This window comes from Palaemon carinicauda, chromosome 39 (genome assembly GCF_036898095.1).
Source record: "Palaemon carinicauda isolate YSFRI2023 chromosome 39, ASM3689809v2, whole genome shotgun sequence".
NCBI lineage: Eukaryota > Metazoa > Arthropoda > Malacostraca > Decapoda > Palaemonidae > Palaemon > Palaemon carinicauda.
In genome coordinates, this window is record NC_090763.1 from 58293624 (window position 1) to 58311123 (window position 17500).

Genomic DNA, 17500 nt, shown 5'->3' on the forward strand with positions numbered 1-17500 from the left:
AAAAGGCAAAACTGTGATTTTAAAGTCATTCTATGAGAATGAATTTCCATCAAAAGGCAAAACTGTGGAATATATAAAATCTAGATCTTAATTTTATACTTACATATGCACTCAGGCCACATTTCTTACCGAAGAGATATAACAAATAGCCTTCTTTGGTCAGTAGTACAATTTAATATGAATATATTCAAGGACCAACTACAGTGTTTGTACCGAAAGTTGCAAAAGTGAAAATACAGAAATGTATTCTCAGTTATCCTTAACTTAACCTGGCTTATGGGTCAAGTTTAATATTTATTTTTTTTGCAATAAAGCAGCACAGGAAGGAGCCATCGCTAGTAAAAAGCACAAAAAAAAGAAAACCTTACCGTCTATTAAAAAAAAAAAGGTCTAAATAGAACCGACTCCAAGTTCCAGTACACTATTGGAGATTAACATGGCCCTGGGCTTATAGCATCCTGCTTTTCCAACTAGGGTTGTAGCTTAGCTAATAATAATAATAATAATAATAATGGACTAACAGTTTGACTGGTAAGCCCGGCTTCACTTAATCCGGGTAAAGCCATCTCCAGTTATTTTTCCTCCGAGTCATAACCTTCCCCAATCTATCCTGACCTACACTGCCGGAGGTCAGGCGACATGGGGGGGGGGGGGAAGAGAAGGCAATTATGAGTATCATTACCACGTTCAGAGAGGCTTCTATCTCATTGAATAGTTCAAATTAATTCGTCACATGTATTTCTTGATTAGATTTCTTTCAAGAAATATTGTTTTATATTTGAATTAGTATATAATATCCCATTTTTGTATTTCAATTCGCTTATCAAATCACATTTTTCTCCATGAATTCGATTATCAGATCATATTTTTATATTTGAATTCACTTGTCAAATATTATATCTGAATTCGTTTATCAAATCATATTTTTGTAATTGAATTCGTTTATCAAATCATAGTTTTGTAACTGAATTCGTCTATCAAATCATATTTTTGCATATGAATTCGATTATCAAATCATATTTTTATATTTGAATTAGCTTGACAAATATTATATCTGAATATGTTTATCAAATCATATTTTGGTAACTGAATTCATTTATCAAATCAAATTTTTGTATTTCAATTTGTTTATCAAATCATATTTTTGCATATGAATTCGATTATCAAATCATATTTCTATATTTGAATTCGCTTGTCAAATAATATATCTGAATATGTTTATCAAATCATATTTTGGTAACTGAGTTCGTTTATCAAATCATATTTTTTGTAACTAAATTCGTTTATCAAATCACATTATTGTATTTCAATTCGTTTATCAAATTTTATTTTTGCATATGAATGCGATTATTAAATCATATTTTTATATTTGAATTCGCTTGTCAAATATTATATCTGAATATTTTATCAAATCATATTTTTTGTAACTGAATTTGTTATCAAATCATATTTTTACATATGAATTCGATTATCAAATCACATCTTTATATTTGAATTCGCTTGTCAAATATTATATCTGAATACGTTTCTCAACTCATATTTTTGTAACACAATTTGTTTATCAAATCACATTTTTGTATTTCAATTCGTTTATGGTATCACATTTTTATATTTGAATTCGTTTAATAAATCGTAACTTTTTTTGGATATCGTATATCAAATGATATTTTTACATTTGAATTCGTTTACCAAATCCTATTTCAGTATTTGGATTCGTTTATCAAATCTTATTTCTATAAATGAATTCGTTAATCAAATCATATTCTTATATTTGAATTCATATATTAAATCATCGAATATACATAAATCCATTTAATCGAATATCATTTCCATTTGAATATATTCTTACATTTTCGTTTTCATTCACTAATTTCGCAATATATTTCAATACTTCAATTTCCTTTGTTAAATGTGTTCAATCTCATTAATATATTTTTATAAGAAATTCCATTTATTAACTGCATTTTCAGTAACAAAATGATTTTTCTACCTATTTATTCCTTAATTAACTGCATTTTCAGTAACAAAATGATTTTTTTACCTATTTATTCCTTAATTAACTGCATTTTCAGTAACAAAATGATTTTTCTACCTATTTATTCCTTAATTAACTGCATTTTCAGTAACAAAATGATTTTTTTTACCTATTTATTCCTTAATTAACTGCATTTTCAGTAACAAAATGATTTTTTTTTACCTATTTATTCCTTAATTAACTGCATTTTCAGTAACAAAATGATTTTTCTACCTATTTATTCCTTAATTAACTGCATTTTCAGTAACAAAATGATTTTTTTTTACCTATTTATTCCTTAATTAACTGCATTTTCAGTAACAAAATGATTTTTCTACCTATTTATTCCTTAATTAACTGCATTTTCAGTAACAAAATGATTTTTTTTACCTATTTATTCCTTAATTAACTGCATTTTCAGTAACAAAATGATTTTTCTACCTATTTATTCCTTAATTAACTGCATTTTCAGTAACAAAATGATTTTTCTACCTATTTATTCCTTAATTAACTGCATTTTCAGTAACAAAATGATTTTTTTTACCTATTTATTCCTTAATTAACTGCATTTTCAGTAACAAAATGATTTTTCTACCTATTTATTCCTTAATTAACTGCATTTTCAGTAACAAAATGATTTTTTTTACCTATTTATTCCTTAATTAACTGCATTTTCAGTAACAAAATGATTTTTTTTACCTATTTATTCCTTAATTAACTGCATTTTCAGTAACAAAATGATTTTTCTACCTATTTATTCCTTAATTAACTGCATTTTCAGTAACAAAATGATTTTTTTTACCTATTTATTCCTTAATTAACTGCATTTTCAGTAACAAAATGATTTTTCTACCTATTTATTCCTTAATTAACTGCATTTTCAGTAACAAAATTATTTTTCTACCTATTTATTCCTTAATTAACTGCATTTTCAGTAACAAAATGATTTTTTTTACCTATTTATTCCTTAAGTAACTGCATTTTCAGTGAATTTTCAGCTAAAGTTTTTTTTTTTTAATTTCAATTTTATCTATTTAGAATTGCTATCTTACAGGATTTTAATATTCAGGCAATGTCATTACTGTAATACTTCACCTGCCAAAAATATAAACAATATTTCACCTGCCACAAATAAAAACAATACTTCACCAGCCAAAAATATATACAATACTTCACCCGCCACAAATAAAAACAATAATCATCATACAATTGTGTTGGTAGATGCCAAGTGTTCTATTTCCCTATTTTGGCAGAAATTTTAATCAGACCATACTAAAAATATGCTACACCATACTAAGAATATGCTACACCATACTAAAAATATGTTACAGTAATATAACATACACGAAAACAGGTCTTTCGGTTTTATTAAGAGTATTAACAAAACATATTGAAACTAAAGAAGATACTGGTCGTAATAGAGAAGATTTCTATAAAGTAAAAAAATAATATATATATATATATACATATATATATATATATATGTATATATATATATATATATATATATATATATATATATATATATATATATATATATATTTGGTACGGTTGGCTTCATTAATTCTGGTACACTTCACGGGAAGCTCAGGAGACGTCTGGCGGCTGTAAATTTTAGCAGGCAACGCTGATTAGCAAAAGAGAGACTGTTGGCAACGCTGTTTAGCAATAGAGAAACTGTTGGCAACGCTGCTTGTAAAACAAAGTCACTGAGATTGAAAACACGCGATCAAAAAACCTTTTTTTTTTTTTTTTTTTTTAATTATTAATTTTATGAAGTGCTGTTAAGCAGATAACAATATTTTTATAAACACCACTTCGTAAAATTGACCGAAATTAATAACGCCAGCTGTACGATAAGCCCAAAGGCACCTGAACCATGAGCTCGGCTCAAGGTTGCACTGTTAAAAAAGGGGAAAAAAAAAAAAAAAACCGTAATTTTAATAAGAAATTATCCGTAAATATTTACTGTTCTCAGCCGTATTACAGTAAAATACAGGCGACCGTAATTTTACCATACTTTGTTATTATTTTTTACGGGATGGTGACCGTAACATCACACATTAACGTCAATAAAACCGTTTTTAAAACGGTAAATGCCTGGCAATATTTATTACAGGATTTTTACCGTATTTTACGGCAAATTTCTAACAGTAAGCTATCTAGGATATTGGATTGTAGATAGGTAGATAAAATGTCAACAACCGGCAGAAAGATTACTATAATAAACCTTGAAACAAATAATAATACCAATTCCCTAATATCGCAAGAGGGCCTGCCCCTCTCTTTTATTCTTCTCCTGTACTTCTCTTTCTCCATATTTCCTTAATCTTTCCTATCCCGAGTACCTGCCTTTGAGCTATAAACTGGATTGTATCCAGGGGTACTCTTCCTTTCCCCATATTCCCCACTTCCCTATTATTATTATTATTATTATTATTATTATTATTATTATTATTATTATTATTATTATTATTATTATTATTATTATTATTATTATTATTATTATTAAAGATTACTATATAGTGAGAGTAAAAACTGATTACTGCTATTGCTCTCATCGCAGTATTATTATTATTATTATTATTATTATTATTATTATTATTATTATTATTATTATTATTATTATTAGCCAAGCTACAACCCTAGTTGGAAAAGCAATATGCTATAAGCCCAAGGGCTCTAACAGGGAAAAATAGCCCAGTGAGGAAAGGAAATAAGGAAATAAATAAATGATGAGAATAAATTAACAATATATCATTCTAAAAACAGTAACAGCGTCAAAACAGATATGACAGTATGTTCTCCATACGTGAAATAATTAATTGCAATGATATTTCACTTGTGTCGTTTTAGTCTCATTCCCTAGTTATGACAGAAGAGCTTAGGTGTTTTCCATGAAAAAAAAGTTTATGGTTTAATAAAGAAAATAAATAACTTATAAGAACGGACGAATTATATTTAGAACTTAATGCATAAGAATGATGGGTTAATGGGCAGAATATACAAACTTGATTTATGTTAAAGAAAAACTTGAAGCTAGAGTCAAGATATAAGAGGTTAATCTAACAAACCTATATTTAATTGAAATCATTGTTTCTTTATCAATGCTGCGAAGAGTTAAGACCAGACCTCGCTGGTATTAGGAGGAATTAAATATTCCCAATTATATATGTGTATATATATATATACATACATATATATATATATATATATATATATATATATATATATACATATATATATATATACATATGAAAATTTAAACTATATACAGTTACAAGCATCATATTTATATGTATATTTATATATACATATTGTATGTACGCATATTAACCTATATATAAAAAGCATTATATAAATATCATATAGATCCTAAACAGAAAAAGCAAACTATATATATATATATATATATATATATATATATATATATATATATATATATATATATATATCAATTTATATAAATACATATATGTATATATGCATTATAAATATTTATATATATACATATATATGTATGTATATATCCATTATATCATATATGTACGCGTTAATTTCCTTATCGTTTATCAGCAATTAAAGAATGAATAAAAGGGATATGACAATATATAGATTGATAGAAGAATCTTTATTCATTTTTATGCATCCAATAGTACTATGCTTTTGTTTGTGATTTAGAAATAGTGTTTTCCTCTTAATACCAGGGTATGATTACTCTCTCTCTCTCTCTCTCTCTCTCTCTCTCTCTCTCTCTCTCTCTCTCTCTCTCTCTCTCTCTCTCTCTATCTCTCTCTCTCAAGAGGAAACTGAAGACTTTCTTGCTTACTAAATGCTCCGATAGTGTGGATTTGACAATTAAGGAATATGCGGTGTGAAATGCCGAATTCCTTGCAATGCATATAATGAAATGACTGTGGTGGTCCTGTAGAGAGTAGGGTTCCCTTGCTGTATAGGACCAGAAAAGTAACCCATAATGTAAAGTAAAAGTTAAGATATATATATATATATATATATATATATATATATATATATATATATATATATATATACATATATATATATGTGTGTATATATATATATACATATATATATATATATATATATATATGTATATATATGCATTTATACGTATATACTATATACATATATATGCAGTATATGTGTGTATATATATATATATATATATATATATATATATATATATATATATATATATATATATATATTAAAACATCTCCTCTTTATTATATAGGTGAGATAGTACTATATGTGTTTATGACCTGCGCATTTGTATTTGAATATTTAGTTCATAATTTGCTTCTATATTATATGATAAAGTTTATTTTTCGTTAGTTTTTTTTCTCTATCTTACTTATCTTTATCTATTTCCTGTGCTGTTTTGTTTAGATTGAGTCGGCTTTATGCTAGATTTTTCGGGAACTTTAATATTGGGAGGGAGTGAGTTCGGCTTGGGAGGAGCCTACTATGGGAGAAGACTGAGATGGAGGCAGACAATTAGATGGCGAGGTAAGGTGAAGGATGATATGGAGAGAATGCCTTTGATAGAAGGCGTTTGAGAGGGCGCATTAGGCGACCGACTCCTAAATGTAGGGATGACGGAGGGAAAGAAAATTATTTAAAACTTTAAGACTCTCTCCATCCAACCAAGACGTCCATTACAAGAAAATTCTTAAACCTTTATTACCGACAATAGTCACTGCTACTTTCGAATATTTTGAACTCTCGTAAATCTGTCTGTACTCCGTTCAACAAAAGTTCCGAAATAACAACACGTTTCCTAAATTGTACTTTTAAAAAAAAAAGTAGATTACAAAATCTATTCACGCTTAGCACAAACCAGTCCAGAGGTAACGGATACAAATTGGATTTGAAAAGATACAACACCACGTAATGTGGTAATTTATTTACATACAAATTAGCAAATACTTGGAACAGACTTACAGTGGATATAGTAAACAGTAAGAAGTTAAACGAATTCAGGAATCAGTTAGACAAGATCATAAAAATTCTAATGTTTAAACAGAATCGCTCGACTCAAGAGCAAATGGAGTTTCCCCGGATGGATTAAAAAGTCTTTGATACATCCAAAATCCTTGTAACTCCTTGTAAATAGGGAATTAGTTACAAATATGGCAATATCTGTGCATTTAGTGCTGTAAACTACGTAAATGTTGGTGAAATTGTTTATTACTCTAAGGCGCAATTGTCAAAATTAAATCACTTATCTGATTCTTGCAAACAATCTTTCAAGTTGTTCAAATAATGCATAGATTCTGTCGTGACTAAATAATACAATTTCATGGAGATAATATGCCAGGACGCCAGAAAACCCAAAATCAATTAATCATGGAGATGTCAGTTTTAAACTGTCCTACCAGCCATTAAGTCTTTTATCTGTTAATAGACATCAATGCCGATGAGGTATAGTTGCTGTAACACAAGTTACAGAAATTGATCAGTTATAGATTTCTGATTGGGAATCTATCTCAATCAGCATAATCTTTAAGTAATCAAATAGTTGATGACAATGAAACAAAAGTTTAAGAACTGTAGATGGATAAATACGTTAATTATGTTTTTTTTTTTTTTCAATACGCGGAAAATTAATCCTACACGTTGTTTGAAAAAGATTATACTACTTGGTTTAGTTTTAATGCTTAGAAACGTGAATAACTGGTGGGAAATTCAAAGGTATATTTAAATGAATGTTTGTTTTCTCTTTCTGCAGCTGTAAGCATTTTCCTGTCTTCATCATTTCGCCTATAGCCTTGTTAGTTAGAACGATAAATGCTGAGAAATTGTTTTTGTTTTTTTATGGGAAATACGGTATAATCTTATTATAGCTTATATACAAGAATTTACACACTCCTTGCTTCTGATAACCTACACTTTTTGTTAGCATTCTCCAAAAGAAAATATCAACAGATTTCTTTAGGTGAGCATCGTTAGCTATAAATCTTTTTGAATGTTGAAATGCAAGGAGAAATATAAACACATTTTTGGTCCAGGATATTGGTGTTTTATCCTTGAAGTGTATTGATGTCACTAAAGACCATAAAGACCTTTGCAAAGATTCGAAGTAAAAATTCCCTCTATTTTTGTTTCAGCAAATAGACATTTCTTTACACACAAAAGATAGAGGATTTCACATAGACTGAATTTAAGTTTAAGGAAAGCGACCTAATAAGAACGTACTCTAATTGATAATTTCTCTTCCTGTTGCAGGTGGTGGCGGTAAAATGGCATCAGCAGCACTGAATGCAGGGCTGCTGGAGGCTTTAGTGGTGTCTCGTGGTGCTTCGTCGCAGAACGCTGGGGATTCTAACCCTCACCCAGGGTCTCCCATCAGTACTGGTGAAGAGTCTACTCCAAACCATCACTCCTACCTCCACGCCCACTTTCAGGGTGTGGCATCGCATTTTAGCAGTGACATTGATGCACACGACGTTTCAACCTCTGGAGGAGACGTTACAACAGAAGACGACGAGGGAAGTCTAAACGATCAGTTGTCCAACTACTACAGATCATTAGGAGAAGAACCGCCGCTCTCAGCGTCATCTAAAAAAAGGCGCAAACAGAGCAAACCCCTTCGCCTTCCCACCCCTCAAGGCGAGCCAGGGGATACACAAGAACCTGCTGCTACTAAGCAAGACGAAGCCCAGTTTGACTCTGAAATGTCAAATCCATCAGCAGAAGGTGATGAAAATATTACATGCCAACACTGTAACTTAGAGGTCCCTACTGAAGACAGCCTCAGGCGTCATATCTTTGAAGAGCATATTGGCCAATTCCTGAATGATGATGTTGCTCGCCAACAACAACAGCAGCAGCAGCAGCAGCAGCAGCAACAGCAACAGCAGCAACAACACCAGCGTCAGCAACAGCACATGAAGCATGAATTGGAACCAGGTGAACAAAGAATTCGTGAGATTGAAGGTACTCCTCTGAATCTCTCTAGTCCTAAGTGGGATGATCGCCCTTCTTCTAGGCATCATGGAGGATTTAGTCCACCAACCACTGTACCTATGCCCCCTTCATTTAATGATGTAAAGCTTACCTTGCCCAATCTTTTGCCATTAGGGCCTCCCCCATTTCTATTACCTTTTATACACCCAGAACATGAACGATATCATGGTATCTATCACTCACATCAGAATTCTTCTCCATCTTCTTCTAGCGGACAACAAAATCGAATATTCAACCAAGAGGCATATTGTGAACTGTGCCATAAAGAGTTTTGCAACAAATATTTTCTGAAAACTCATAAAGCGAATAAACATGGAATATACTCCCCTGAAGTTAGTAGCTCTCCCACAGGAATTCCTTCTGGGCATTCTACTCCCCTTGGACCCTCAGTTCCCCTCAATTCACCATTAGGTCCAAGCATAAGTACAGCAAATATAACTGGATCACCCTATGCTGGTGCTTTCATAACAGCTAATATGAACACCCTCCCACTTCGTCCCTTATTACCAACACAACATAGCTCAAACAAAATGATGACACCAAATAAAGATCCTAATGCCAGTAATAAGACAGGGGGTGTTATTAACTTAGAAGCTTATTGTGAATTGTGTCAAAAAGAGTTCTGTAATAAATATTTTTTGAAACGTCACAAGGCAAAAATTCATGGCATTAGCATTGATGTGGTTATCAAGCCAAAAAATCATGGTCAGATTCCTCCCAGAGTAGCTCCAGATCGCCCAGAAGGGTGGTGTGATGCTTGTCGCAGAGACATTGGTGGTCGTGTAGCTCTGAATGCTCATAAACTACAAGCACATGGTCCTCATATTGTCGCACCTCTTCCTTCACCACAAAATACATCTCCTCAGGCAGCAAGGAATCCAAGAACTCCTACACCAAAAGAATCCCGCAAGGACTTTCCAGATCACAGGGAATTACGAGATTACTTCAGCCCCTGGGATGTAATAAAAGGACCTCGTGAAACAAGCAGGGAGTCGTGGGATGGTGAAATTACAAGAGAAATGAGAGAAGCAAAAGAAGGTCTTGTTCGAAGTCCCTGGGATAGGCCTTTAGGTTCACCTTGGGATAATGCTCGAGAAACGCCGAAAAATGATCCCCATAGGGAATCAGCAAAGGAAAATTCTTCAGATCTAGTGAATAGACAAGACTTTCACAGGAATGATTCATGGAATAATCAAGATAATCAGAGAGGCGACCATCATGATAAGCATGGTGGCAGGGGTAGATTACCCTCAATTGGCAATGTTTCTGATAATAATGAATTTCCTCTAGACACAAATGACATGCAGGCAATAAGAGAGCAGCATCATAGGGACTGGGAAATACGACAGAAAACTTTGGAACATCAGCGAGAAAGAGAACGTCAGTTTATAAAACTAGAAGAAGACCGAGAATTACAAATTAGAGAACGAGAGCAGCAGGAAAGAGAAGACCATCAAAGGGAACAGGCACACCTACAGTGGGAGAGAGAGAGAGAAAGGGAGTTAATGATGTTGAGAGAACAACAGTTAGAAATGGAAATGCTTGAGAGAGAAAAGAGAGAACGAGCTTTGGCAGAACGTGAAACTCAAGCAGAAATTAAACACTTGCACCAAGTAGAAATTAAGCGTGAGAACCAAGAAAGTGACAGTGTACAACATGCCACTGAAAAACAAAGTGAAAAGGTGATTCAAGAGAATCATATTGAAACAGAAAGAATATCCACAGAACAAGAATCACTAGAAGAAGGACAAATTAACATCCCTAACAAGGAAACTACTAATCACGAGAAATCTCCTGATAATAGGGGAGTAAATGAAGATCAGGAAAAGTTTCTGGAGAGAAGTGAAAGAAGTACTGAAGGAGAAGAAGGCAACAGGCACAAAGATAGCAGAAATGAAGGCTGTGATGTTAGACCTATAGGACAAGAAGGAGGTAGCTACGAAAACCGTGAAGAACCAATGGATGGTCGTGAAATAAACAGGGACCCTAGTAGGGAAGGTCCCAGGACCCCAGGAAGTAGTAGTGCTGATGATAACTCTAGAGATACAGGAATTATTGCAAGAGTAGGGCAACCAGCAATGGTTCAAGCCCCTCCTGGTACTAAATTTACTCCTGAGCAACTTAGGCAGTTAGGCGTTATAAACCCAGATGCCTTCTGTGAACTTTGCTGCAAAGAGTTTTGTAACAAGTATTTTCTTCGTACTCATCGTATTAAAAAACATGGTATATATACACCAGAATTTTCAGACAGGTCCAAGGCTCAACTTAAAGACAATTCTCATCTTAATTTAGCTCGTTTATTAGAACGCCAAGCCTTTGATTTACGGCCTGCCCTCCCAGATATTGAAGGTGATCTGGAGTGTGAACTTTGTCGCAGACCTTTTCCTAGTCCATATCTTTTACAGATGCACAAGTACTATTTCCATGGTCCAGGACAGGAAGCAGTAAAACATGAGCAGCTTGCTCTCCATCCTCAACCATCTCCTCATGAACAACTTCGCCAGTTAGCTTTACATGCCCAACAACAAGCAAGGCAGCAGCAGCATCATCAACAACAACAACAGCATAAAGCTAAGATGCAAGAACAGCAAAGACGTTTGCAAGAACATCATGAAAAACTTCAATATCAAAGAGAAGAGGAAAAAGACCAAATGCTTTTTGAACAAGAAAAAAGAATTAGTGAAATAACCACAGAAGAAGGAGAGATAGAAAGACCAGAAGAAATCCCTCGCCCCTCTGTTATTGAATCAGCAGGATCTGGGGAATCAGATGCCAGTGAAGACTTAAGAAAGTTACAGTCCATGATACTTCAACTGAACCGTCAAGGAGAAATGAGCCTGAGGTGTCGACTTTGCAATAAAGATGTTGGAAATAAATACTTCTTGAGAGCTCATATGATGACAGAACATGGCATTCTTGGGAATGAAGATGTTTCTGTATCTACTCCTGCAAGTGAAGGAGCGCAAACTCCTAAAACCCCATGTGAACCCAATCCTAAATCTTCATCCCCAACTACACCATCAGGGGAGAACCAGGCCTTTTGCAATCTCTGTAAAAAGGATTTCTTCTCTCGTTATATATTACAACAACACATGCTAAGTACTCATGGTGTGTTCACACCTCCTGCTCCTCCAGCATCTTTTATGGAAAGAATAAGAGCAGAAGTAGAAAATAGAGAGGATAGAAAACCCCAGTCCACTTCACGCTCATACTGTGAAATATGTAATAAGGAACTTTGCAATAAGTACTTTATGAAAACGCACATGTTAAAAATGCACGGCATCAACTTAGAAAATGGAGTTTCTGGTGGGGTAACATGTGATCTATGCAACAAAGAGCTTTGCAGCAAATATTTCTTACGAGTTCATAAGCAAAACACACATGGCTTAGTAGAAGAAGGTAGGGAAGAAGGAGAGGGAGTTGATAGGTCAGAGATAGAATCCTGTCCTCTTTGCCCTCGCTTATTTAAGAATCGGAAATGGTTGAAAACTCATTTAACAAGCGATCATGATGATATAGGCAAGGAAAAATGGCGAGAAATAGAGGCCACTATGGTACCTCGAGAGCCTGCCCAAAAGCGTGGTCCATCCTGCCGTATTTGTGGTCAGTGTTTGCCTGATTTAGTTTCTCTTCAACTTCATGTCATAAAGAATCATGGCACACACGAAAGTATTATGGAATCTGCGCAACGCACAGCAGCATCTGAGGAGGCTAAAGCACATCCTTTGCAGTGTTCATTATGTCCATTCACAACTTCTACACCAGCACTTTTGGTTGCTCATGCACATACCCATGCTCAAGGTATACCATCCCTTCCTGGAGTATTAGGACAAACCATTCCATGTCCATTATGCTCGCAAGCATTACCAAACTTCGAAGCTTATCAGCACCATTTATTGCAGCATCAACTTCAAGGTCTTTTAAAGCCTCTGTTTGAAAGAGAAACATTACCTTCAGATTCAAACGTACAGGGACCATATGAACCTTCACTGAATAACAGTGAGTTTGTAGATGAGCAGACCCAACCAAGAAGACATAAAAAGAGGTGGCGTTGCTCGCAGTGTGGAAGAAAATTCAAATCAAGAGTATTGTGCCTAACTCATGTTCATGCCACACATAACCCAAGGGCTCGAGGAACATGGTTAGGTCGGCCAGCTGTTCAACGCAGGCTATATAAATGCAGGAAGTGTGGTGCAGTTACCAGAAGACTTACTGCACTCCGGCAGCATATAAGAGAGCAACATCGTACAGGACCTAGTGTTCCAACTAGTCATGCTACTCCAACTAAACCAAAAACTGCTGGACGGTTTGTAATGCAACCTTTCTTGTTGAATAATGAAAGTGGTGAAGATGGTGATGGCGAGGAAGGAAGAAATGATAAGCATACTCTTTCTGAATGTCAGTTTGTACCTTCCCTGGTATATCTTCCTGTAGCACGCCGTGTTCAGCATCCTCTAACTGTCTCCTTTAGCCTCACACCAGCGTGAGCTTTGCGTCTATCGGCGCACCATAACTCAGGGTCTTGCTCTTCTACAAAGTACAATCACGGGCTGGGCTCAACTTGAGTTCCACAGCTTAAGATGCTGCCCTGTGGACTGCAGTGCCTTGCTGACTAACACACCATACAGGTGCTACACGTTCGCATTTGTAGGAGAAGTTATTCCTTCTACAGTACGGATGAGATGATATGAAGTGGTTATTGTTCAGCGTGGCCTACTGTTCACCCCGTAATTTCCTCTATATCACTGTACCTCAGTACCAATCAAAACCGGGAGGCTTTCCATTACCTATTTCAAGAGTAGTATCTTGATTCTGATGGTGGGTGGCCTGGGTTGTGAGGGCACGGGATGGGTGGGGGTGTTGGTTGCGTCCAACACTTTGCTATATCAGGTGGACCCCACTGGTTTTGTATATAGATGATAAAGAAGCAGAATGAATTCACAAATGTTTTTCCATTGTATATCTAAAATATATTTCATTTCATAAGTAAAAAGAACTGACATTACATATACAGGTAGTAAAATCAGTATCTGGTACGTCTCTTCATGATAATGTTAACCACTTTTTTATATTCAATCCATCAAACAGCAAAGCATTAACCAAATACATACATAACTACTATTATGTCATTCCAATAAGAGGTGATACTCTAACATTAGATTGCGATGTAAAAAGGCAGCTAAGACCATCTCAACTACCAAGTAAAGGCTTGAAATTATAATTCTATTTTATATAATCAGATATTTTTCCATCATGAGAAAATACATCCTTCATTATTAGCATGATATATAGTATAACATATTCATTTTTTATTCCTAAACACTTGATAATTTCTCGCCAATCTTTAGTTGTAACTTAACAAGCAGAAGTGACTGCGAGGAATATGTGGGTGTCCAGCCAGCTGAAGGGGCCTTCCCCTACCCTGCCCTGTGCCCGATCGTCAGGGATAAACGATAACTCTTCTTTCATATTATTATTACAATTATTATAACTATTATTATTATCTATATGTATATCTCCAACTAAGGTTTAGTATTGTATACAGGTCATTTGGATGTGTGTTAATATTAGTTCAATTATATAACAAATTTAGGATGGACGTTCTTATTTATGGAGTACTTATTTGAGCCTAGATGATAATGATGAGGATGATGATAATAATGATGGTGATGGTTGTCTTTGAAAGTCAGACTGTTCATAAGGTGGCTTTGCTGGTACTTAGTTAAGAGGACTCCAATTGTGTGTTTTTTTTCCAAGGTCTGTGAGTGTACTGTCCACCCGGTGTGGAACTGACTTCGCAGAGACAACCAGTAACGTGTATTGTACAGTATAGTGTAGCTCGTAGCATTTAGTAGCATAGAAACGGCCCTCGTTGTCCAAACTGTGTTGATTGTGAAGAGGCTGCTTGAGTCTCTCTGACAGTTTGTGTTAATTCTAGAGGCCAATGTGGACGTGCAGTATTGTGTACGAGGGAGGAAAAGGCGCGCACAATTAATTCATTGCCAGTGAACAAGTGTCATTGTGATTTTAAAGATTATCAAACAAATTCAGTCGAGAGCTCTAGACACTTTAGGGGTTAAATGACTAAATGAGGAAATGAGATTCCCAGTGTTATAGGGTCTCTAATTCCTTGTTTTAAATCTAGAAAAAGTCTTATTGTTTCGTTTTGTTACTCGGGGTTACAAATGTGAACAGTTACATGTGCTTAAATTGTGGATAAAAGAACACAACGGTTGTATACCAGAGGAACAACAACGATTTACAGATTTTGTTATTCATTATAATATAAAGAAACTTCAGATTCATCTGCTATTTACTACACAATAAGAACTGTTTCAAAAAATTCCGAGAATCATTATAGTTATTTAGCCCCGCTAGCTTCCAATAAAATAAAAGCAAAGTTAAGAAGAGATGAAAAATTCAGTATATAAATGATGACGCTAAGTAATAAATACTTAGTTTCCCAGTAACAAATTGATTACTTCATTCATTTAAATGAATAATGAATTTGTTTAATTTCTAATTTTATTGTATTCCATGAGATCGTCTGAATATCCAATGGCACTTGGTCTCGAAAAAAATGCAGTTAATAAGCAATGAAAGACAGTGAAAAAAAAAGAGGCAGAAATGCCTAGTTCTAGTTCCAGATATTCTGGAATTTATCCCACGTTGCGATTACCTTTTCCCCCTCAAAGAAAATCTGTGTCAATCCATGTCAATTGTCAGCGTAAGGAGATTCCAACGAGGCCATGATGTTCAGTATACCAATTCATGGGTGTATCTGTAAGCACCCATTTTTCTGTGTATATATGGTGTTACTGTATACCATACTGTTACCTATGCTGTGTATATCGAAAGGCTCTGCTGTAACTTGCCAAAAGTTGCTTTTTTTCTTTTCTTGATTCTGACTTCAGAGCAATGTCCTTTGGTTCGTTTTTCTCTAGCAATGGCATATAGAGCCATCCATCATTGCTTTATTGCCCGATTGAACAATGTTACTTTTCCTCCTGCAATGTAAATGCAATGGCGCTTTGTACAGTCAATGTGATTTATTTTCTTTTTTGCTCAAATCTGTGAGTGGATTATATAAAAATGCAACTAATATATTCTGGTCATTCCAAGTCAAAATTGTTAGTATCCTCAATAGGCTGTTTCAAGGTCAGTGAATATGTAAGATTTGTGTTTATAGGTCAGTTCCAGCCTGGGTTATGTCTCGGCGACGGTGATTGGTCAGAAATACCAGGGCGGGACTGGACGCCATTTACCCAGTCGCCCTCCAAGAGAAATTATTTTGTGAATGTAAATTCGAATCCTGTCGCCGTTACCTGCCCAGGCTGGAACATTGTTTACAAATTTTGTTATGTATATTACAATTATTTTTAATACTAACTAGGGTTCTGGATACTCTCTTCTGTTGTAACTACTTTATATTTAATTATTTGTCTACCTGAATTCATTTAAATATGGAGTTAGAAATTATCACTTGTATAATTAGAATTTGTGCCATAGATATTTTATCGACCTGCCATGCCCGTTATTCCTTTTTTTATCATTCTAATTGTTTATTTTCTAGTCATACTAGCAAGCAGAAATCTTTTGATGTAGGTGTTTACCCAATAAGGAAATATTAGCAGACCAATTTGTACCAAAACTCCCTTTTTTATATTTTGTTTTCTTGTTTACGTTGTGTTCTTCCTCGAGATGGCTGGAGAGTGTCAGGACGTTTTAGGGAAAAAAAACTGATTAAATTAATAAATTAATAATTGTCTAGTCAAAGTCGATCACGTTGAATATTGTCACGTTAAACAATGAACGAAAAAAATTGTTTGACAAATTGTTTGTGTTTCCTTTTCCTTTGATGTTGTGGTGGGATTTGGTTTTCCTGAATACTAAGATGAGTTTACTAATAACAATCAACTATAAAATTCTAAATAAATGCTTTTTTTCATAGTAATATGTTTTGTAATAACAGCATTTTCATAATGATTGTTTTCAGTTATGAAACTAAGACTAAAACTTATTTTTCTTTTTGAGCCAAAAAAAAGCAGGCCATGAATTAACTATTCTGAACAAATGTCTTTTCATGGTAAAAGGTTTTATAAAAGCAGCATTTTCATAATGATTGTCTTCAGTTATAAAACTAACACTAAAACTTATTTTTCTTTTTGAGCCAAAAAAAAAAAAAAACCAGGCCATGAATAAACTATTCTAAACAGATGTCTTTTCATGGTTAAAGGGTCTAAAAAAAACAGCATGATTAGAATGGCTGTTTTCTATGTTATAAAAAATAAAACTCCTTATTTTTCCCATCGAAACATTGTTTTGAACAAAGAAGCAGGTCATGAACTTGCATTCGAGTCCAACATCAATAGGATACTCATAGATGGTTCTCAGTCGGAGTACTGACTAAAACCGACAGAAAGAAAGGAGAAAAAGACACAAGTCAAAATAACAAGGTGATAGAAAAAGCACAGATGTAAAAGGGAAATTTATAAC

General features: G+C 34.0%; 1 protein-coding gene across 2 annotated transcripts in view; it reads left to right on the top strand.

Annotated features, from left to right (window-relative positions):
• LOC137631212 (uncharacterized) overlaps window positions 1-16780 on the top strand; it is a 113556-nt gene extending 96776 nt beyond the window's left edge. For both annotated transcript variants that reach the window (XM_068362960.1, XM_068362961.1), the window contains exon 2: window positions 8264-16780. In XM_068362960.1, coding sequence (XP_068219061.1) covers window positions 8278-13491 — 5214 coding nt within the window. In that variant the 5' untranslated portion in view covers window positions 8264-8277 and the 3' untranslated portion in view covers window positions 13492-16780. The remainder of the gene's footprint in view (window positions 1-8263) is intronic.
• Window positions 16781-17500: the final 720 nt, after the last annotated feature.